The sequence below is a fragment of the Amyelois transitella genome, chromosome 8 (genome assembly GCF_032362555.1).
Source record: "Amyelois transitella isolate CPQ chromosome 8, ilAmyTran1.1, whole genome shotgun sequence".
NCBI lineage: Eukaryota > Metazoa > Arthropoda > Insecta > Lepidoptera > Pyralidae > Amyelois > Amyelois transitella.
In genome coordinates, this window is record NC_083511.1 from 7,504,023 (window position 1) to 7,529,743 (window position 25,721).

General features: G+C 32.7%; 2 protein-coding genes across 2 annotated transcripts; one reads left to right on the top strand and one right to left on the bottom strand.

The window, feature by feature from the left end:
• Positions 1-23,715, top strand: LOC106135076 (prominin-1). The gene is made up of 18 exons (XM_060945624.1): positions 1-970; positions 1,293-1,348; positions 6,053-6,276; positions 7,640-7,827; positions 10,015-10,110; positions 10,512-10,714; positions 11,237-11,372; positions 11,871-12,041; positions 12,240-12,339; positions 15,844-15,925; positions 16,319-16,482; positions 17,055-17,276; positions 17,722-17,837; positions 18,852-19,042; positions 20,478-20,636; positions 22,011-22,150; positions 22,465-22,521; positions 23,563-23,715. The coding sequence occupies exons 1-18, from the start codon at positions 1-3 to the stop codon at positions 23,591-23,593; spliced, it is 3,306 nt and encodes a 1,101-aa protein (XP_060801607.1). The 3' UTR covers positions 23,594-23,715.
• LOC106135943 (circadian clock-controlled protein daywake) lies at positions 1,057-3,984 on the bottom strand. The gene is made up of 5 exons (XM_013336366.2): positions 3,824-3,984; positions 2,977-3,199; positions 2,415-2,539; positions 1,903-2,055; positions 1,057-1,614 (listed from the first exon to the last, which is right to left on the bottom strand). Exons 1-5 carry the CDS (start codon positions 3,909-3,911, stop codon positions 1,457-1,459), a joined length of 747 nt encoding a protein of 248 aa, XP_013191820.2. The 5' UTR covers positions 3,912-3,984; the 3' UTR covers positions 1,057-1,456.
• Positions 23,716-25,721: the final 2,006 nt, after the last annotated feature.

Below are 25,721 nucleotides of genomic sequence, written 5' to 3' on the forward strand. Positions count from 1 at the left end.
ATGGCCACGATTCCTCTAATTTTTGCAATTTTACTCGCAAATCAAGTTTCCTCACAAATAAGCGAAGCCGCGTTGGAATCAGTGAACATAAATGCGTTATCGTCTGCTTCTACAGACCCCGTTTTTCTCCATCAAAATCAAGGAAACCGGGCGATGTCGGAAACGACGGCGGCTTTTGCCGGAAACAATCTCATCGTTGAAGGCAGCACGCCGCTTGACTTTACAAACCTACCGATAGATAATTATCAAGTTAGTGATTCAAGCAAATCAGGAAGAAAAATAAATAATGAAGAGGAGAACCAAGATGAAATAATAATTACTAATGAAACTAAAAGTGAACCAAATTTCAAACAATCTGAAAGTAATTCTCAACCGCTGCCTTTAGTGTGGGATAATTGTTTAGAAACAAGCTTTAGAGATAGTCCTAGAAATATAATTAAAATACCGAGTGATATAGAAAACAATAACAATGACTTTCAAATTGAGCAAAGTTATGCAGAAACAGGAAATATCTGGAACAAACGAAATGCAAATAGTAGCAATAATACGCTCACAGTAAAGTCCTGGCTTGATAAATACAATAATTTGAAAGCTAGTTCAATGGAAGAAAGAAAACAGCAAAAACCAGAATCAATATTCATCAAGAAAATTACTAAACCTGAATCTACTTCATCTACTACAACAGAAATGATGTCTTCTTTTCAAGTAATACCAATAACTAAGGAAATTTTCAAGAAACCTCTCGATAATTTAAACGTGACACAAAATTCAGTTGTAACTGAAAGTAATATAGTTGTGAGTTACGCTGAGGATTGGTTTGTGGCGAAAGACAGGAGTAAAATTAGATTTGGCGGTCTGCCTCAAAAGGAATCGTACTTGATCCCAGCACTTAAACTAGAAGAAGGATTTCACCCCTTCACTTTTATGTCTGAGTTTTTTGCTTTGATATACCCGTTTGATTTTCCAGTAGGTAAGTTCTTACGACTTGATCCAAGGTCCACAACTTAAATTAAGTATGAATATAACAAGGATAAGTACGAGAAAAAAACAACTTCCTATAAAATTAATTCCTGCAAGCGATTTTTTATTAATGTTTTAAAATCTGTCGTTTAAAAATGTGAACTTAATTTATTCAAAGTCGATATATTTTGAAGTAATGAAAAAAAAAATATTTATGATGTTTTGCCAGTAGTAAACAAAAAAATAGTTTTGAAGTTTATATTTGAACATTTATCTAATTAATTTAATATTTTACCTACCTATACTTAAAAACATTTTTCCTTTAATACCAGGTCTTATCAAGGATATTGTTTGGGGAAAATTCACTTTCCCTTATTCGTTTTTACAGGTACAATTTGATTTATTTTTGATATACTTATATTACTTTTATACAAGAAACAAAAAAATCACTTGGTTTAGTCTCATTCTGACAGTACATTGGATAATCAAAAAATATTTATTTATTGTTAACAATGATTTGATCTTTTGGGATGCCTCTGAAAAATCTTTTTATATTATCAACTACATAATTCACGATTGTGTTAACTATTGGATCCCCAAACTCTTCTGCGACGACCTTCCAGTTGTCATTCAGGAAATGTAAAACAGCATCGCCTGGAAACAAAAATGTTGGTATTTTATCTCACTGATTGATTAAACTTGCTTTTTGTTATTGATACTTTTAATACATAAAAAAAAGTATTGAATCTAGTGCTAGTGCACTATTTGCGAAATTGCAATAAAAATAATTAAAGAGTTATTATTGCTACATCCAATTGGATGCCACATCTTGCCCATATCTGGCAAGTATGTAGGGAATTGTTAAAGATGACTGATATTAATCATGTTTTACCTGGTTTGCAGTCAAAAATAGTAGTAGCTATTAAATAAAATTATACTTACTTATTTCCGGGCTACCTTTAAACAAATTTGTCAGATCAAACACAACTCTATCCACAAATTTGTGTTTCACAGATATATCTTTTATTTCATGATACACAGTTCCATTACGTTCTTGGTCCTCAAACTTCAATTTTGCACTAATAGTAACGTTTGCTGTAAAAAGTGCAAGATATGATTAAATAGGTAGAAAATTTTTGTTTAGATATTGTGACTTCGTAAGATAAAAATGCATGTGTCGCATATCCATATTTTTTATGTTACTAGGAACCATTTCGGATCTAAAGGTAATAAATTCGTGTCCTTTGAAAAGGCATGTCTCATCTTTGCGGGTTCTCAGTCACTCTGCTTCACAGTCCTTTTAAAATATAGATATACATAAGGAACAGAAAAACTAATAAAAAACTATAAGTACTTTTATCGTTACTGTAAGACAAAATTTTACAAATAAATACCTTACTTTTTTATTGTTAAGGTTATCATGGTTAACATAAATAAATAATCACAGGACTCACTTGCTTTTAACTTGGCATCACCATCTCCATTTATTTGGACAATAAGTATATTACCGTGTGCTTTGTACCTTCCTTTGATTAACAAATGACAATGAATATCTATATCAGCTTGTTTGTTCTCATACCTGAAAAATAGCACTAATGTTTCAACAGCACTCGGATTTAGTAAAACACAATTATTTGGTACGATATGTTTACATAAGATAGGAAGATATAGATCATAATAATGAAAGTAGATTCTACAGAAAAGGACGTTTTTTCCGTTAAATCTAATCTCAGTAGCTCTATTGATAAAACAATAAAAATAAATCTTTACCAAATTAGCCATTCTTGCGTAAATGAAAATGTAAAAAGGCATAAGTCGCATTTGCCGGTAGAAATAAATTGATGATAGAGTACTCGGATTTATATCAGATCAGGGCTTTGCATAAATAAATATAAAAACAAGGCGACATTCGTATGAAGCCATAAGTCGGAAAAGCGAAATTGAACTCTAAAACATACCACACTCGGTTTATAATGTCAGTGTCATCTGATTAGAATATCTTTAAAACAAACTTACTTCACGTTATCCACTATACATTTCCTTATGCCAGTAATTCGTCCATTGAATAGCTCCAGTTTAAGACCTCCAGGCAGTTCAATAGCTATATAATCATGTGTAATAGGATCGATGGGCACTATGCCCAATTCTGGGATACCTTTGACAAACTCTGGTATAGTCTCCTGGATAGTTTTCTTTAGACATTCCGAAGTTAAACTGGGACAAACGTGAATGTAATCCGCTGAAATATATTAATTATATTAATAAATCTAGTTCTTCCTGTAATAGGTGTAAGAAAACTTTCTTAAATCTGCATGAAAATAAAGATTATTTAGATATTATTTATTATTTTATTTATTAAACTAGAATATTTTGTACCAGATATTTTGTTTAAACGTGAAAACAAAAATTATTAATTCATTGTAAAGTTGGTAGTTTATTATATTTATGCAAAAATTAAGCATTAAGCATACGTAAGATTTTGTAGGATAAATTTATTCTTATAATTTTTGTGCAATAAAAGGTATTCTATCTACCTTTTACCTAGGATATAGATAGGATAAAGTTGGAAAATTTGTACACTTTGGTTGGCTTCAATTTTTTTTAAAATAAATACATTTTGTCAATTTGAAAGGAAAGCAAATCAAATTTACATAATCTTCATTTTATTCTGTTACAAAAAGTTCATTAGAAGAGTTTTACTTTTTTAATTAAATAGATGCTACTTTTGAAATTTATAACGTATGCTTATCTGTACATAAATACATAAAATGTTGAAATTACAAAAACTTTTTTTTCATTAAATCATAATGTTTTATTAAGAGATTTTACTCAATATTGTTACAATTTATCTTTAATAACTTACGTAGGATACCTCCCAACGATCCCGTACTAAAACATAACAACGTCACTACTACTTGCGTAAAATAGACTTTGGAATTTATTGGATTCATTTTAATTTTAAACACTTCTATCTTGAGCAATAACTTATTCTGAACTGAAGGACTACTACAGAATATAACATTGAAATTATGTTTTTATATTATTTTGTCACCACTTTTATATGTACATATTCAATTGTAGGTTTCTCGAATATATTATAGTCTGACACGAGAGTAGGTATAGTTTGTTATCATAAGTTATATTTGTCTAACACTTTTTGATACTTTGCTATTACATTAATAATTTCTAGAGCATTACATAATATAAAGAGAGTAATAAAACTACACATATGATCATAATCCTACGAAATGAGTTTTAAATTTGAATGTTAGTGCCTATGTGATTTTTCTGTTAGAAGCGGATAAAAATAATATCTTTTCAATAACTTCATATTGCAAAATAAACCAAATCTAGTTTCACAAACATAGAAACGCGCTCGCTTAATAATGGACATAAACTCTATCCCTCACTACTGGATTTGTAAGAACTTTACATACAATTTTAAATACCTAATAATTCTACGACATCTACATAATAATGGATCGTTTACTGCAAAGAAGTTGAAAGCACATTTAATTTCATAATACTTGTATATTACTGATCACAAAAAAGATGGGGATTAAGCGCAAAATGAACAAACATTGAAATATGATAGGTTGCTAAGAGCTTCACACGTCCACACTCGTTAAACTTTCTGACATGGTTAAAATCTTAACTTTAAAAGGATGCCTTTTTAAAAATGAATGATAAATAATTGTAAATAAAGTTCAGACTTTTCCATATTTTTTAGGGTTTTATGCTGATGTATTTATGGAAACGTTGATACACGAATAAAATGGATAAACTTTTCCAAGTATATTTTATTTTAAAATACGAGTATTATCCCCATTTCGAACGATTTTTTAAAATAATTATGAGTCACCATGAGATATATTAAAGATTATTATTTCAGGACAAGAGCAAAACAAATTCAATAACTTCATAATTATATAAATTTCGACACACTCTATCTACAAGCTCAAATTGGATTAACGCTAGACTGTTATAAACTGACAATCCTTTGAGTGATGTCTTAATATGACTTGGAATCTCTGAATCCTGTGGGATTTTCAATTCTTTAGAAGTTTGTAACAACAGAACAATGAAGTTAAGCGTCATAGATTCTCTCCTTATTTACTGAAGAGCACATTTCTCTTAAGCGGGACTATTCTGGAAAACTGACGATATTTTGTCTTACAATTTGATTTATTTTCGTAGAGTTAAAATATAAAGCCTATGTGCAGGAGCTGAAGGCTAAAATTTCTTCTTTCCACTTGCCATGATCCCTGCTTACTTTTTCGCTTCATCATATCTTTCCATTCCAACTCATCGGTTAAGAGTACTCTGACTGACTTTCCTGATTAAAATATAATTATCTTACTACAAATCACTTTGTTTTTATCCGTGGACTATGTGGATTCGGATCATGATATTGGTACGTTTTCTTTTGAACACTTTCTTAGTCTTCTTAGCCTGTTGTACAAGAAATAAAGTAGGTATTCTATGTAAAAACTATAGCCAAATGGCTACAAATGAATGTAATGAAAGGACCAAGCATATGTATAGTCACGTATTTTTTATTAATGTTCGGTAATCCCATAGATGTAAAGATATCAATGCTCTGTTAAATGGGCTTATGAACAAATTATTCTTTAAAACTTTATTTTATTATTCTCAGAATCGACCGTTTTTCCCACGAAGACGTATTGGTCATTTCCTAATTACGTCGGCTTTTTTCGCAGATTATGTCTAAGACTGGTTTTGATTTATTGGCAATACTTACACGAAACAGCCACCATTTGTTGCAGAGCCATATTGTTTAAATTGGAAACATTTATAAATGCTCATTTTGCGTTGTAATTTTTGGCTCTTTATATATAAAATTCTCATTCTATTATTTAGATTATTAATTTATTTAGATTAAACATAAAGCTATCTTAAGTCTTATCTTTAGTCTCGATCACTGATGCTTTGAAAAAAAAATATCACGGTGAAAACGAAAAATGAAACGTAACGAAATTATCAATTGGTTTAATGTTTACAGTCTACTGAACATTGTTGTTGAGTCGTTTGTCTTTTAACTAAAATCAATGTAATTTTTATGTTTTACCAGTCAATACGGGTAGAATCCACATTCCTGGGGTTCGTCATAGCCTTCGCCAGCATTGCTCTAGTGATACCATCGTACCTACTTATCTTAGGACTGCTGTCCTTATTCTCAAAGTCTAGATGTGACGATGACACGGAAACTGGAGCCTTATTTCTTGAAGAAAACGACTCAGATTGCAATGACAGGGCACTGACGATTGGAACACTTTTCATAGTACTATTATGCAGGTAAGTAAGTTCGTTAATAAGGACTTTTTTTCTTCATCATTTTGATACTACCTATTATTCAGTCAGGATGATTCAAGTCTGAAAATATCCCATCTAAATATGAAACCACTTAACTAACGAGTATGCTCTTGCGGAATCAGAACTCACATCGTATATTTAATATAACAAATGTGTAGGTACATTTTCTCTATATTGTACACTGAAACAAGCATTAAACTATCCTCGACCCAATTAAACTGAAAGCTGTCACACTTATAGAAGCCAACAAAATTCTCAAGATTTGATTACATTAACATTAGACGATTCATCGAGTTTCAAATTTTTGCTAAAATCTTAATTTTATCTAATTTAAGTAATCATCAATGTAAATAAAATATCGATAGGAAAACATCGTCCTCCATATTTTTTTGTTTCTTCTTAGTTCTTCTAGAGGCTCTGAAAAAGGGAACTTAAGTCAGGTTAACAATAAAACCTCAACTAGGATCATGCTTCTTACACTAGGTAAAAGTTCATAAAAAATTACCTTTCAATATATAGCCCAATTATTTGTAACCGCCTAGCAATTAACTTAGTTGAACTAAAGAAAAGCTAATTTAGAAGCTAAAAAGATACAGTCACTATTTAGCCCGTTGCTAAAAGGATACGCTGAACTTTATTTACTCTCATAAAACAAGTTACATTGCGCTGTCATCACAAAGTGTTAAATTAAGTTACTTGGAGTTTCCGGCGCTGCCAGCTAAGTTTTCTTAATGCCAAGTTACGCTGTGTGTTTTCAAATTAATTACTCTTACTCATTACACTGTAATGATACGGAATGTGTTGTTCTTCATTTGAAATGTATCTTTTTTTTTTTATATACTCCTCAGACAACATCTTGATTACCATCAGCCAGATTGAGTAGAAACAACTTGGATAAATGAGATACTAAATAATCTAATTTTACAAAAAAAAATTGTAATTCCAAAGAGTCAGAGTCAATCAGAAAAATATAATTTGCCAGCTTATCTTGTTCGCCTTACCATTGCCAAAATAGAGGCCATCTTTAAAAAATTGCAAGGAAAAATTTGTGAAAATCACTTTTCACAAAATGTCTTATTATGTCCAAAAAAGTGAAAGCCTTAATTTTAACGTGAGTATTAAATACATATGAACTCAACTTATCGAATTTAAGAATATGTATATTCCAATTTTCGATATTAGAAGACTTACCGAGTTCTTTTACCGCAATATTAATTAATAGGGAAATAGCGTGCAATAAACTTAACATCATCTTGGTCACATTTTTACTTTTAACATAAGGTCCATTTGTACAAGAATTTCTAAACGATACATTTACTATATACCTATAATACTTTACTTTCAGCGCATTAATATCAGGCATGGCAGTTAGCAACGAACAAGCGCGACTAGCAGCGGACGAAAGTCGTAACATAGTCAGCTGCGCCTGCGCAGACATAGCGTCGTGGCTCGCAGCCGCCGCCCGGGATCTCCACCACAGCCTGATACCGCCCGTGGATCTTGTTTTACATGCTTTTGGAGAAGACCTGCAAAGTAAGTTCATTATTAATAATTATTTACCGTAGTTGTTTATTAAAACTACTTGCTTTTGTATCGAATACATATAGTCACGTCTTTATCTCTTGTGGAGTAGACAGAGCCAAAAATCTCGAAAAGATCAAGAGGCCACGCTTAGCTGTAGGGCTTCAGGATGAATATAGGTTGCTAGCCCATTGCCTACAAGAGGAATCCCAAGTTTGTAAGCCTATCCCTTAGTCGCCTTTGACGACATCCATGGGAAATATATGGTTATATTCTAAAGTGGTGGAAACCTCACGGCACTTGTATCGAATACCTTCGCTAAAAGTAGAAAAGGCTTTTTTAAGTAGAGTCACACTTCAGTCTTTACCGGAGGGATTAACAAAGACTTCACCTTTCAACTAACAGTGTCAGTCAGTATGTATGCTAGCCGCTTCTCTTCTTGCGGCTGTATTCGATCAAGGTAAGGCTTAAAAACTTAGGATCCTTCTTGTAGGCTTGCAACTTTTTTTTTATATGATATCAATTACATCAATTAAGCTATTTAGCTGAACCTGGCCTTTGAGCCGTTCCGAGACGTGTAAAAGTGTTTAATTTAAATACGTTCCGTGCGTAAATACTTTTTTGTTCTTTTGTTATACACTTGAATTAAATCATGGCTATGGTTATGGTATTCTCCCTCAAAATTTACGCAATAAAATAACAGGAAGAAGCGCCCCCGTTGATTGCGGTTGGTTTTTATGAAAATACGTCTACCTATGATAATATTTATTTGAAATCTGTGCCTTTGAACAAGTATAATATAGGATATACTTTAAAAGGTTTTGCAAAAATATTTTCTGAAGCATTTACTCACTTTTTAAATGTGTATATTTGTTATCTTTAGTTCAAATTTGTGATTTTTTTTACATCAGATATAAGTTAAAGATTTGATAATTATGTAGTTTAAGTAACAGCATCTTTATTTTCTAATTATGTTAATTAGATAGAATTAGATAAACTAGATTTGGAGACAATAAAAACATAATTATTAAAAAAAAAGACATATTTTGTTCACTAAGGATTCTCAAAACCTTTTTATGTCCATTCTATTATTCTATCATTAAGTCAAACAGCTGAACGTGGCCCATTCTTTGGACTCTTCGAGACTGTTGTCTCTGTTTACCCTGCAAGGAATATAGAGATGATTATATGTATGTATATATGTATGTTTTTTATGCCCATCAATGTGTGTTAAATTTTTGCGAAGTTAGTATTTTATTTTTCATTTTTATCAATATCCTTTTTATGAACATTATTATATTTCATACGTAAGAACTACGGGTATTAACTAAACAACAACATAAAGACATTTCTATATTAAGTTCTCATTTCTGAAACTTCTAAGTGGGACACTTATGACGAGTTTGGGCAACATCAATAGAAAGTTAGTCAGAACTATTACTTACGTAAAATCTTTGAGTCACTTCTTACTACCACTAACGACGAAGGAAATTAATTACTTTGCTTCATACACATCTCATACATTACTTACATTAGAACTTATTATTTACCTACTTATAAACTTTTCATTTAGAATAACGAGATCTTGATACTGACTGTTGAGCTTCCTAGATTCTCACTCCCCATAACTAGGCATGACTTATGAATTTTTCTTTCGCGTCAAGTACATAATAAGTTGTTTAAAAAGCGTAAAACGCAAACAGGTCAAGACATTTGCTACTCACAAAAAAATGGTATTATTATAAAAAAATTATAATTGGTGCGCTATTTATCAATCGGTAAATTAGAAATGACAAAAGAAAGTTGTTAGACTGAAACTGTTTGCGTCAATCGTTTTAGCCTACGAACTATTCTTTGACGCTGGCTAGTTACAAAAACAATGGTTTTGTTAAAAAAAAACAAGTTATTTTAGCGCGCTTTAAAATATTGGTGGACAAGAGATGAAAAAAGAAAGATTTGTAAGACCAAAACTGTTTTGCTTCGATCGTTTAAGCCTACAAACAGTTCTTTATACAGTTGTTCTTCTTTTTCAAACAGTATGACAGCTTAAATGTTCATTGTTGTACAGAATGAAAAATTCAAAAACGAGGGGGCTATTCAAGTTTTAATAAAATAGAAACATTTCTTGTGCCTAGGTGCTACTGGAATCAACATGACGAATAGAACTAATAAACTTATTGTAGGTGTTTATGTTTTCAGATATAGAGTCACTACTTGGAGAACCTATTCAACAAGCTATAGCATCGGAAAGTGGAATTGATTTAGTTTTTGACTCACTCGTTGATATTATACAAGGTATGTTAAGTATTTTATATCATAAATGATATCATTTCCGCGATTGAAATCACATTATGTTATTTTATGGATATTTTGATGTGGCTTTTAAGACATAAAGATTGTAAACAACGGATGGTCGGTTTAACGGTTGAAAGTACTCAATCTATGGCTATTATTATTATGGCTACTAGACAACTATTTTAATCACTGGACAACAGATATGACATTCTTAATGACGTTAAAAAACCACAAGAATTTAAATTCTTAGAATGCCACAGTATCTTTAGCAGACTGTACTAGAAGACAATACATAGCATAACAATACACAATATTGCACAATTACAAGTATACAAACTAAATATTTAATACAATCTTTAAATAACATCGCTCTCTTTTCAAAATCCTCGGAAATATTACAGAGAGTGAAGAGTTATCGTTGAAAATTTCTTTACTACGTGACGTCAGCATACGAGCCGGGGCCATGGCGGCCGCTGCTGGAGACAGGATCAGGGACCTTGCGCGACAGCTGGAAAACCTGAAGAAATATTGTACATCAAAGGACGCACCTCTATGCGATACCATCAATACGAACTCCCTGGCATTACAATTGAAATTTGAATTGGTAATTAAATTATAAATGCTAATGATATTTTTCGTAGGTTATTTGATGTTATGTTACCGCCATAATCAAAGTTCCTTTTGAAGCATTGATTTAAGACATAATGAATGATATGGCTATTACATCATAATCATATGTGAAAACATAGTAGTCTAGTCTAAACAACAAGTATTAAGTTTATTAAAAACAAGTTAAGTTTCGTAAAAATCATCTTAGTACAAAATAACATGGAAAAATCTAACTGGTAACTGTGAAGAAATATGTAACTAAAATTATATAATAATAGTAATAAATAATAAATCATTTATATCAGACTTGCGTCCATATCTTCATATATTACATTATAATAAATAGGAATACATAGATTAAATCAAATTAAATTAAATTAAATTACATACACCATCAAGTAACAAGTAAATCAAATCAAAATATATGTAATTGCCTCATATATAATGCACAAGCAAGTACTTTGAATTTAAATAAGAAATATCGTTATTAAAATAAATGAAAAATAACGTTTTATAGATACTACACGAACAACAGTTACTGGAACTACGGTCCTTAGGGGTGGAAAACTTGACGCAAGCCATTTCTATTGCGAAGAAAGAATTCAAAACCCTGCCCTCCGTTTTAGCTTCACAGACGGTTCAAGCTAGAAGTGGTAAGTTTAGAACTGTAAACTTATGTTCTTTAGATATTGACAACTATTATTTATTAGGAACATAAGTACTTTCGTACTTAAGTTCCTAGTAAATAGTAGTTTTTACTTATGTTTGTAGTAAATAATACTTATATTTACCAATTAAACGTGAATTTTTCCTTAAGCATACCTTCCTTAAGCGTAACTATAAAATTTGACCTTCTCTCTTTCTTTCTTTGCGTGTCTGTCTCAAACGTTTTTAAACTAAGACATCGAACATTGTATGTTGTTGTATATGTATGTAACCTTACACTCCGCTATTTCAGCAATATATTTAAAAATAATTACTTTACATAATTTTCTTGGAAACCAATAAAAGTGGGTGTGACAGAGGTCTAGGTTTATACCATTGCCAGTCTAGGTCATGGGTTCAAGTCTCACTTGCGTCAATTTTTTTTCATTACACTTTAAACAATTATCTGCTTAATTCATTTATATGTTTTTATATATTTATTTCAGCTGTTTTAAAGGACATAGAAATCCGCAGGCAATCAGTTCACAGTTCTTCGAAAATACTTAACGATATAGTGCGGCATTTAACTGCGGGGTTACATGCCGTCGCTCACAGGTTCGATGCCGGACTTGGTCGATTTCAGAAATATGAGTTTTGGAGATGGGTCGTTATGCTAGGTGAGTTTTTATACCAAACAGAAGTTTAATTTTAGATTATTCTTAAAACTGAAACGTGACTAAGAAAATCAACATGGGTTTTTTCATAAATCTGCATTTTCATTACTCACTAAAAAGTATTTACATTTTTTAATTTTGTCGCGATAAATTTGTGAGGTTTCTATTTAATATTTTCATAGCATCTTTGTTAATTTTCAGCATGCCTAGTAATGTTTGGTTGCATCATGCTATTAGTACTATTCGGCATGTTATGTGGTTGTGGACGAGCTAAAGACCATGGGAAAAGAACATTACAAGTGTAAGTTGTTCTGATCAAATGAAGACAATATATATATATATATAGATATAGATAGACAATATATATGGACATATAAGTTTATGTACTATTGTTTCTTGTGTTTATCATGCTAAGTTTATGTTTTCTGTGTACGATTAGTAGTAAAAGTAAATCCATACATATAATAAAACTGTAACTCAACTTAGTCTGTACATTGAAGATATTTAAGAAAAAAAATTATAAGGGGTCTTTTTAGGGTCAATAGAAGCCAAAACAAATTTTTTTAGAATTTTTGTCTGTCTGTCTGTCCGTCTGTCTGTCTGTATGTTTGTACGCGCATCACGCAAAATCTACCGAACGGATCTGAACGAAATTCGGCACAGATATAGTTAGTAACCTGGATTAGAATATAGGCTACTTTTTATCCTGAAATTCTATCCCAAGGGGATGAAATAGGGGGTGCAAGTTTGTATGGAACTTCGTCATTTTTGATTTGAATCGATATAAAAAGCTATAAATAATTATACATACATACATACATATGGTCACGTCTATATCCCTTGCGGGGTAGACAGAGCCAACAGTCTTAAAAAGGCTGAATGGCCACGTTTAGCTATTTGGCTTAATGATAGAATTGAGATTCAAATAGTGACAGGTTGCTAACCCAACGCCTAAAAAAGAATCCCAAGTTTGTAAGCCTATCCCTTAGTCGCCTTTTACGACATCCATGGAATCCATCCATACATATAATAAAACTGTAACTCAACTTTGTCTGTACATTGAAGATATTTAATCCATATCCATATCCATATCCATACATACAATAAAACTGTAACTCAACTTTGTCTGTACATTGAAGATATTTAAGAAAAAAAATTATAAGGGGTCTTTTTAGGGTCAATAGAAGCCAAAACAATTTTTTTTAGAATTTTTGTCTGTCTGTCCGTCTGTCTGTCTGTATGTTTGTACGCGCATCACGCAAAATCTACCGAACGGATCTGAACGAAATTCGGCACAGATATAGTTAGTAACCTGGATTAGAATATAGGCTACTTTTTATCCTGAAATTCTATCCCAAGGGGATGAAATAGGGGGTGCAAGTTTGTATGGAACTTCGTCATTTTTGATTTGAATCGATATAAAAAGCTATAAATAATTATACATACATACATACATATGGTCACGTCTATATCCCTTGCGGGGTAGACAGAGCCAATAGTCTTAAAAAGGCTGAATGGCCACGTTTAGCTATTTGGCTTAATGATAGAATTGAGATTCAAATAGTGACAGGTTGCTAACCCAACGCCTAAAAAAGAATCCCAAGTTTGTAAGCCTATCCCTTAGTCGCCTTTTACGACATCCATGGAATCCATCCATACATATAATAAAACTGTAACTCAACTTTGTCTGTACATTGAAGATATTTAATCCATATCCATATCCATATCCATACATACAATAAAACTGTAACTCAACTTTGTCTGTACATTGAAGATATTTAAGAAAAAAAATTATAAGGGGTCTTTTTAGGGTCAATAGAAGCCAAAACAATTTTTTTTAGAATTTTTGTCTGTCTGTCCGTCTGTCTGTCTGTATGTTTGTACGCGCATCACGCAAAATCTACCGAACGGATCTGAACGAAATTCGGCACAGATATAGTTAGTAACCTGGATTAGAATATAGGCTACTTTTTATCCTGAAATTCTATCCCAAGGGGATGAAATAGGGGGTGCAAGTTTGTATGGAACTTCGTCATTTTTGATTTGAATCGATATAAAAAGCTATAAATAATTATACATACATACATACATATGGTCACGTCTATATCCCTTGCGGGGTAGACAGAGCCAATAGTCTTAAAAAGGCTGAATGGCCACGTTTAGCTATTTGGCTTAATGATAGAATTGAGATTCAAATAGTGACAGGTTGCTAACCCAACGCCTAAAAAAGAATCCCAAGTTTGTAAGCCTATCCCTTAGTCGCCTTTTACGACATCCATGGAATCCATCCATACATATAATAAAACTGTAACTCAACTTTGTCTGTACATTGAAGATATTTAATCCATATCCATATCCATATCCATACATACAATAAAACTGTAACTCAACTTTGTCTGTACATTGAAGATATTTAAGAAAAAAAATTATAAGGGGTCTTTTTAGGGTCAATAGAAGCCAAAACAATTTTTTTTAGAATTTTTGTCTGTCTGTCTGTCTGTCTGTCTGTCCGTCTGTCTGTCTGTATGTTTGTACGCGCATCACGCAAAATCTACCGAACGGATCTGAACGAAATTCGGCACAGATATAGTTAGTAACCTGGATTAGAATATAGGCTACTTTTTATCCTGAAATTCTATCCCAAGGGGATGAAATAGGGGGTGCAAGTTTGTATGGAACTTCGTCATTTTTGATTTGAATCGATATAAAAAGCTATAAATAATTATACATACATACATACATATGGTCACGTCTATATCCCTTGCGGGGTAGACAGAGCCAACAGTCTTAAAAAGGCTGAATGGCCACGTTCAGCTATTTGGCTTAATGATAGAATTGAGATTCAAATAGTGACAGGTTGCTAACCCAACGCCTAAAAAAGAATCCCAAGTTTGTAAGCCTATCCCTTAGTCGCCTTTTACGACATCCATGGAAAAGAGCTGGAGTGGTCCTATTCTTTTTTGTGTTGGTGCCGGGAACCACACGGCACCATAAATAATTAATTCTTATGTTTATTATAATGAAAAATGATGATAATGATTAAAAAAATAGCATTTTATTGATTTAATCATTATGCTTTGTTTATTGATTTAGTTCCCGTGGTTTAGGTATTTATTTTTTGACCACTCGATACGAGATGGCGCCTCATGAGAATTTAAGAAATAACACGATTGTAGCCGCCGGCAAAATTTTTAATTAATTAAGTTTTAATAAAGTAATTTTAGTTTCGCCAGTACTTACTTCCATTATTATACTTACCTTTTTTTGTCTTTAGAATTTATTCGTTTTTTAACAGCTGCGCCCCCGGGACTTTGCTTTTGTAGGAAAAATAAGTTATGTTCTATTCCAGGCATCATTCTTCCCGTGTACGTAAGTTTCATCAAAATCTATCCAGTTGAATTTGCATGATTGAATAGCATCCTCAAACACGCACTCACGTAGGCACATCTATTTTTTTGCATAATATTAGTTTATGTCAATGCAAGGCTCTTAATCTAAGCAATCTTTTTATGGAAGCGAAATTAACGTAGGCGAAGCCGCGGGCAAAAGCTAGTCAATAAATAAAAATCAGTACATAGATTAGGTATATGATAGGTAATAAATTGTATCTTTTCTCTGGCCTCATCTCATTTTTAAGACTGAATTTTGAACTATACTCAGCAAATTGTTTAGTCATACAACCCTTCACACCTTGGTGCCAGGGTTTTCAATTCTGATAGGATGAAATCACAATACACCTTCTATACCCTTATTAAGGTTCACAAAAAAAGTGTATAATTTATGAAATTTATTATTTCTATTACAGATCCACCATTTGGATGTGTTTCGCGTCCCTTCTTTTATGGACTTTAATATCAGCTATTTTTCTAATTACGGGTCACGCTGAGGTATCAAATTTAATTTTTAACATCTGAATTGTATTATTATTTTGACGTGAAACATAAAATCTTATAATTCACCCCTTAACAGCTACTTATCAAAATGTGTTTAGTAATATTTGCAATGAGATAATAATAGGAGCTAATAAAACTATTTTTTTTTCATCTAAAGTTTACGTGATATTTCACGTAGATTAATTCAGTAGATAACCCGCGAAGAAAAAAATAAAGTTATTTTAAACAAATAAATAAAGTTACTTTCGCATTTATTTATTTTCGGATTAATTGATGTATGATTTACATACTACATATAGGTCTTTATCCCTTACAGGGTAGACAGAGCCAATAGTCTCGCAAAGACTGAAAGGCCACGTAGAGCCATGATATGTTTATGAATTTCAGGTATACATTTGCCATACACTGTGGGATGTTCCTCAATACGAAACACTGTCAGCTCTCCTGGACCGCCCGTCCCCTCTCCTGGAGAATAATCAGGGAATATTCGATATGATTTTCAAGGATCTAGACAATGTCACTATAGACGTATCTATAAGGGACGTTTTAAGGTATTTTTCTATATAACACTAATTAGTCAATCAAGTATAAAATACAGCGTGTCTCAGCTGCTTCTCTTCTATGTAGATTGCAAATCTCAATCTTAGCGAAAGCATATGAACTTGGGATTTCTTTTTTTGGTTATAAGTTAGCAACCTGTCGCTATGGAATAAAGGTTGAAAGCTTTTTGTTTTATTTGAGTTTGATAATTAAATGGGGTTTGCGTAGCTGATGTCGTTTATATTTTTAATTTATAAAGAAAAACATGAAATGTAAAAGAAAGTGCCGAGAGACCGCCATTCAGTTTGAGCAGTAGGTGTGTTTAAAACTTTTAAGAATATTTTTTTTTATAACTTTCATTTAAATAATAGTTGGCAAACATCAGATTCGCTTCATACACATAAATAACTCTCTTCTTGCAAGGTCCTCGATTTGGGTACTCTTGACTTGAGTCTTCACCTGGATGTCCCGGATTTTACCAACTGGGAACGCTGGAAGGACTAATATACCTCTATCAAATAATATAAAAACTTACTGATATATATTTTTAAATACTAATGTCATGTTTATTCTACCTCACCAGGGACTGCGAACAAGATCGGCCAGCATACGTAGTGTTTCAACTAGAAAAAATACTAGACGTAAACAAAGAAACGTCTTACTTCGAATGGGAGGAACTCCAGAAAGACCTGGGAAGACTGGCTTCGACTATAGACGTTAGTCTATTGAAGACTATATCGGATAACTTCAGTCGATTGCTCAATCAGATGCTAGCAGTGTCCAATGTCAATTTAGCCAAATACAGGTATCAAATCAGATTGAATGATATTGAACTAGTTTTTTCCTGCAGCAATAAAAATAAAGCATTTGTTTGACTTCTGAAAATTAACTTTCTTCATATTAAATTTAATTTCGGTCGGTCTTACAGTAAAGCCGTAAAAGTGAAAGAATTAAGCTAACATTCAAATTAACTTTGGGAAGTAAGGATTATGACTTTTAAGATATACATAAATTCATATAATCACGTCTATATCCCTTGCCGGGTAGACAGAGCCAGCACACAAAGACTACTTTTATATGGCTTAATCATGGAATACAATTAGAATGAGCAAATTATTTTAACATATCGAAGCCATAGTTAATAAAGTTACAATAGCTACGAAATATTATCGTTCTGATCAAAATTATCTGCAAATGATTGTTAATTCTCTAACTTATATCTATTAATTTGTATCTATTTTCTCTTTCAGAATGGAATATAATGTTCCACTGGTTGGCAAGGATCTCCCGTCATTAGTGGATCAACTTGAGAATATTGCTGCACAAATATCAGACCTCACGACGGCTGGAAGATTGGAAACATTGGGTAAGAATTCTTTCATTCGCAAAACAAGGCTACAGTTCAATTAGTACTATAAATAAATATATGTATACGGGACAAATAACATAGATTGAGTTGGCCTCGAAGTAAGTTCGAGACTTGTGTTACGAGATACTAACTCAACGATACTATATTTTATAATAAATACTTATATGATAAACATCCAAGACCCAGGCCAATCAGAAAAAGTTCTTTTCTCATGATGCCCTGGCCGGGATTCGAACTATGACTACTATAGTGTATAAATAAAGCTTACACTCCTGAAACAGAAAAAGTACAGAACTCAAGTAAAATTGACAAAATAAAATAGTTTTATTTGTAGCATTCTCAAATATTTTCTTTGCGTTCGCACCCAGGACGAGACTAACATCGTCTTGAATTTTCTCACCAAGCTTCAGAATTGCCATCCATGGAGTTACTTTTGAAAATTATTACCTGAGTACTCAACATAAGAACTCGCCAAGTGCCTCATTACTGCAAGATTTTCCTTTTGATAAAAGTTTTTTAGAATACTTCTTTTTCTTAGATTTCCGTACCTAAAGGGTAAAAACGGGACCCTATGAAACGGAATACAAAGCCTCCGCTGTCTGTCGGTCTGTATCTCATAAACAATGATAGCTAGAAAGCTGATTTTTTTTTACAAATTATGTATTTTCATTGTCCAAAAAATACAAAAAAATACAAAAAAATATATATAATCAAAATATTAAGGTCCACATACAATAAACGTTTTTGTTTTGTATTTTTTGCTCAATATAAATAAACGTCTTACATATAGTCATAAATATGATCACATTTTGCGGGGTATTAAATATTATTTCGCACAATATAGACATTCATACATATAACACATAGAGATGACTCTATCCCTAATGGAGTAGACAGAGCTAGTAGTCTCAAAGAATAACAAGTCTAATTTCCCATTAAACCATACAACTTCGCTTAATGATGGAAACGAGATTCGAACAAATTTATTCATTGATAATATTTGCATTACAGCTACTCGAACCCAAAGACTGTACCTGACCAACATCAAACCTCTAGAACAGCTGAGAAACGACGTTGTTTTCAAACTGACTGAGTTGGAACTACAACTGATGCCATTTAGAAGGAAACTTAACATCTCGCTCAGTCACATCCACACAGCTCAGTATTACATAGACAACCAAGGGGATGTCATAGCGCAAAAGGTAAGTTTTGGTTATAAATATAAATATCTCCAAAATATGATACAAGACACCGTGAAGTAAGTTCACATTAATGTCGTAAAATTCGACTTAGGGATAGGGCTCTGAACTTGGCATTCCTTTTGCAAGCGATATGCTAGCAACCTGTCACTTTTCAAATCTTAATTCCATCATAAAGCTCAGCCTGACGTGGTTTCAGTCTTTTCAAGACTGTTGGGTCTATCTTCCCCGCAAGGGATATAGACATAAGTAGACATGTACTCATAGCGCATAGAATATGAAAAACTGCAAGAAACTGGTACATCATTAACACACTCTGAAATCACATCACGGATTTCACTGGAATGTATCACGGATATAGTAATAAAGAAAGCCCCGAGCCAAATATAGTGTAGATACATAATTGGGGAGAAAATTGTTTTCCGTATTTATTGAGAAGCACAATAGATATTTTCGGCGAAGAAATCTACTGTTAATAACAGATAATTTGATCCAAGTCCAAACCCAACTATTAGGTAGGCACAGTAAATATTATTGAACTAGGAACAGCCATAAGCAAAACTCGATCTCAATTATTGGTTTTCTCGCAATTTTCCCTAACTAGGTGCGCAGTATTAAAGACGCTGATCAAGACTTTCATATTATTTCGTTTCTGAGCTAGAATAAAATGAGCGCGAAAATATGTTTTATTTTTATCTGAAGCTCGTCTGTAAGTTACTGTATGTGTATTTGTATTTGTATTTGTAAAATAAAAAACAAATGATTGTTACAATTACAAGTAGCTATTACCCGTAGCTTCATCTGAAAAAAATAAAAATTCAATTATCATTTCAGTACCTACTACTTTAGTACAGTAAGAATGGGAATCGAAATCGTATCTCGGCAAACGATTACAAGCATGTCTAGCACATAAAAATCTTTGTCTTTTTTTGATAACAATATAAGAGAATTGCTTACCCTTTTTTTTACCTTTTCGTTCCAGATTTAGAACCAACCAATAACAAATTATATTATTTTAACCCAATTTCAGCAACCCATCCATTGATGCGAAAAGTCAAAGCCTACGAATACCAATAAGTGGATTGTAAAAATTTGTCTTTGTTTGCTCTTCCTCAAAAAATACACACACAACATACAAAAAATAACTTTATTTATTTTCCTTTTTACATACATAGATAATATAACGTCCATAACCCCTACGGGGTAAACAGAGCCAACAGTCTTGAAAAGAAAAGTCTTGAAAGGCTACATTCAGCTGTATGGCATAATTGATAGAATCGCGATTCAAGTAGTGACAGGTTGCTAGCTCACAAGAATCCCAAGTTTAATAACCTATATATATATTTCATAGAAAATGGCACAGTACGTGACTATTTAGCTCACAAAAAGAATCCCAAGTTTAAAAACCTATCCGTTATTTTTTAATCTTTTTTCATAGAAAATGTCACAGTACGTGACCCGTCTCCTGGCACACGCGTCGAGTTGGCGCAACCACGTGCTGGAGTCAGCTGGCAATCACGCCGGGCGCTGTAGGCCTCTCTTCTCTGTGTACTCTGCGGCAAGAACCCTGCTGTGCTCCAAGTACATTGCTTCTTTGGTAAGATTACCCTCCATAAAAAATAAAATTAACAAGGCTCTACTGATTAAGAGCCAGCTGGGAATCACGCAGGCCATTGTAGCCCTTTCTTCTGTGGGTACTCTGCTGTAAGAACCTGTGCTTCAAATACATTTCTTCTTTGGTAAAATAATTCTGTAGTTGTTTTGCTTTGTCTTAAAATCATTCTATTGGATTTAAATTTAAGCAAAGATTAATAATATCTTTAAAAAACAGTAAAAGAAAACACAGACGTCGACAGACAATTTGATATATCGAAGCACAGCCCAATTGCTGGATTCAAAGATTTGATATTTAGCATATGGGTATCATATACTTATGAACTACTATTGAACTAGCCTAGGGTTGAGCTAAGAGAAATTACCGTTAGAGGAATAGTCTAAAGTTCACGGCATTTTTTCGAAGCGGAGCCTCGAGCGTATACTAATTAATATTAAAAACGTGAAAATAATGTATTAAATTATAATAATTTATCATACATACTGGCCACATAGAAAAAAGTTATTGTTTTAATCGAAGAAAAATCACGATCTTCTTTTGTTTATTGTCACATTGAATACCTATCACACACTAGTTAAGTATAATGTTATGTTTTCACAATTTATTTTTACTTACACGTAGTAAGTACTTTATTTATAAATCGACTTAAATCTTGTACAAACTGTTGTATTATTTGCTTCAAAAGAGCATCGTTATAATTTTTTACAAAGGCAACCTCACTTTATTCGTGACGCTATCAATTTATCTCAGCTTTCATAACATTTTCATAAACAATCTCCCGTTCAATGATCTGGAATGATCCAGTTGGTAATATGATTGCTAACCAACTAAACTTTGTTAACTTAATTATATTTGAATGCTCGTCGTCGACTCTTGTCATGTCGTTTATCGGTTATTTACTTCTCTACTAATTATTATAAAAATTAGTAGAACCTAAAGCTAATTTGATGTCCTTTTAAAAAAAACTTATTATTTTATAGTCAGTCTTGTACTGTCATATGAACAAACTGAGAATTATGAGAATTTATGGTATATTTTCTCTAAACCATATCGTCTTAGAAGTATTTTCATTGTCCTATATACATACATGTATTTTTGAATATTTTTTGTACTTCTGACCAAGGACTGCTGAAATGTATAAATAACATTAAAAGTACTAAACTGGTAAACCATAGGACATTTGAACACTTGAATTAACATCCCCGGAGGGTTATCCCTAGCTAAGGTGTATTTAACCTAAGTGATTGTCAGAAAACGCTTTAAGTCATCCCGTTGTGTTTTACTAATTGTATTTGTACAATAAAGTCTCAATGTTTCTCGTTTGTTTACAGCAAAATATTTTTACTAACTTTTCAGCACGGCTGGTGGGTTTGTGGGTTTCTCCTGGGAGTGTTGTGGTGTACTGCCTTAACGCCTCTATGTGTCAAACTATGGAGGACTTACAATAGAAAACAAAGGGCGCTTGATTCCATGACTTTAACCAACTTGGGATCTGGGTAATTTTCATTTTGCAAAATTCCATTCCTCATACACACACACTATATAACCAATAGTTACGAAAAGACTCGAAGGCAACGTTCTGCTACGTGAATGAATGATAGTAATTGAGATATAGTTCGACAGGTTGCTTGCCCGTCGAATAAAATAAAAATAGTGGTTCCATTCTTAAATGCTGAAAGCTATACGGCACTACTGATTCTATTCATCATTAGATTAATAAACTTCGATATTGTACCTTACAACTTTTAGTACTAAGTGCAGACTTTACAAATGTATTACAGATTGAACTAAACATCAACTGTTCATACAGGCAACAAGAAACTCCGACGACGGCGCTGTGTGACGGCAGTAACTGGAACACACCTGGGTGAGTTAGTTTGGAAATATATTTAATAACTTAATGCATACGGTGATGTTTATGTTATATTAGAACGTATGGATGCCGATAATGAAATTGGAATATATCTACCAGTCAATAATTTGGTTAGAGGACAAGCAAGTAATAAACTATTTTTTAAATTTTATGTGGTTTTGAAGTTATCTTAGTGTAGCTAAAACATATCTGGAGAGAATCTATATCAATATGTATGTAACGCGACTATGCTGCCTCGCAATCTTGAAACTAGATGGACAGCCTCGATCCTTCGCCCAACAATGATCTACTCATTACTTTGGGACCACTCTTCTGTATAATGCAGCTCATAGAATGGAAACGGCTAGTTCAGACCCTGCTTCAACGATAGAAGATTCTTGCGATACAGGGATATTGCACGATCTTCTTCTCAAAGAAGTCATTATGATGTTTGTAAACTTAAGTATAACTTGTGCACTAATTAACCTTGCATCTCTTCAACACATAATTTCGTGTCACGACAAATCAAATTGACATGACTGTCATGTCGTTTACAAAATGGTGGGCGGAGCGAAAAACAAAAGATTATGGCAGTAATTTGACAGCTACAGTTTAATACCCACTTAAACACCCGCAGGCAATTAATTATAATTGACTAGATGTCTGTAAAAAAGCTTTAAACAAATATTATCACATTTTTATAACTATTTCAGTAGAAAATTTTATTTAGGTTATTATTTACCTTATTTACCTTTTTGTGCCCACCGTCTGAAAAATTATGAAGAATAACCATTGCGACGTGAGGTTACTCATCTTCTCTGTATTATAACCATAAAAGCGCGATAAGGAGGAGGATTTCCCAAAATTCTTACGAGAACGAGAAATAATAGAGAATTTTCTTTTTAAGCAGTCTGAGCTGTATAGCTTTCATGTAAAACTCTCACATCTATCTATTGAACTTTAATCCAATGTTTAAGTATGGACTAATAAATAAACATATAAATACGAATTTCGTCAGCGATTTTCAATTTAATTAAGTATCTGTTTTACTTTCAGCCCACCACCTCCAAGAAGCGACAGTTGGTGACCAACGATGGTGATGATTTAAAGATTAGCACAAACAATGTTAAATCAAATCCGAAAGAAATCTTATCTGTGCTAAAATAATGGACAACTTTTTGTGACATTCTTTAAATATTTGAAAAGAAATAACGCTTCCGCTTAAGGAAAAATACAGAATTAGAAATAAGTGTGCAGTATTAATAGTAAGTGAAGTGTAAGTGAACATAAGATTAAAAAATATGTTGGTTTTGTACTTAAACGCAATATTGATATATGTCCATGCTACCACAAGGTGTATTTTATCCATGAAATTAATAAATACAATTTGTTAGATACTAATAGTTCTTCCTGATGTTTATCCCTGTTGTATATTTCTGTTGGACCACCCCGGAGTCTACCCATGACCACGATTTAGCATTTGGTAAGTCGGGTTGGTAAATTTAGTGCACGAATCAATTCATGTCTTACCTTTGTAGATGCAAGAATACTCTAAATCGCCTAATACTACATCGACGAAAAAGAAAGTGATGTGCTAGAAAACACACTGCAATGTAATAAAAATTTGTTGTATTAATTAATCAAAATAAATAAAAATCTTGATTTGCTGAATGACTGACAGACAAGACAATGAATACTGTATCGACTAAGCGTAGGAAGCTAAAATTTGCGTTTTCCTTTTTCTTATTAATTGTTCCCCTGGACACAACCACATACAAGTAGAATGAGTATTCTTCCGGAATTGTAGTGGACTGTTAAGACAAGGGTTATTATATCTTGTATAATACAGTGATTGCAATCTCAATTCTGGCTTTTTGAATTCACGAAACCAAGGCCTACAAAGTAAGCTCCATCAAAACGGTTCACACGCACTGCATGTGCATAAAAACTGGGACGAATTTGAAATTCAACGAGCTATTAAACCTGCATTTTGACTCCCGCATATACCGCTGATTTGCAAGTATGCTGCATTTGTTCATGATTTAGATACGGTTTTGGTGAGACATGATTTTGCAATTTAACTTATACATATAAATGATCTTAACGGTATTCTAACTTTTACTCATAACTTTACGTATAAATTTTATATGGGCTTTCATAAATTTGTTATTTGATGAAGAAACCATAATCCATTCCTATAAATACCTATTTACCTAAATGTTTTTTTCCGCTGAAGTTAAATGACCTTATTCCACAGACAAGTGAAAAAATACGATTTTCATTTACTTAAACTGACACCAACCGGTCATATAAACATGAAAGATTGAGCTCATTAAATGAAATCCAATAATAGTTACCTACGTATGACTTGGCATTGAATTTGACAAAACTCTCCGATTCTCTTGAAATCAAAATAGTGTAAGAAACCGGAAGATATAAAGAACTTACACAAAATAGTAATGTACCAGAAGGAAATATACGTCACTAAAGGATTTAATTATTAACTTCTTACTTCCACATTTTTTAGCAACTCTAACCCTTTTTTATCAGGTCTCCATATTATTTTAGTATAGTTTTTGTCAATTGGTAGTACGATACAATGGTAATTGAACACAAATATGTCTAAAATTACACTTTATCAGCTACTTGTATATTAAACCCGTGATGGAAGTTAACTCTGTAACTAAGACACCCCAACTCAATAAACCCCAGAAAGTAAGAGCTATGCTGCCGACATCTCATTGATAGTCTAAGCTTTTCTAATAGAGAATCCCCAATAGCACTCAAAGATGTTATTTTAATTCATAAGGTTTATTTAAGTATATTACCTGTTGGAAAGTGCTTATCCTCCTCAGTGCATTCCTCCAGGTCAGGATATACTGAAGAACTCCAAACGCTCCCTAGCCGTCGCCCGGCAAGTTACAACATCAGGTGTCCCAAAATTTTGTTCTGCAAAAGCTCTGGTATCTAGGTTATTAATAAGTCCTAATTTAAATAGATGACTGCATTTTTTTAAATTCCTTTCTTCCTTATCAAGGCTCCCACTTAGGTTCAGCTAGATAGAATGATGGAATTAAGATGTCACTTCTCTGTACTGTCAATATTTTGCACCAGCGATGCAAGAAGCCGGAAAGTGTAAAGAACGTATCACGCCATCTGACATTTGCAGTTGGCATTGGGCCAATGGCAGTGGTTACTTGGTTATTGAGCACGGA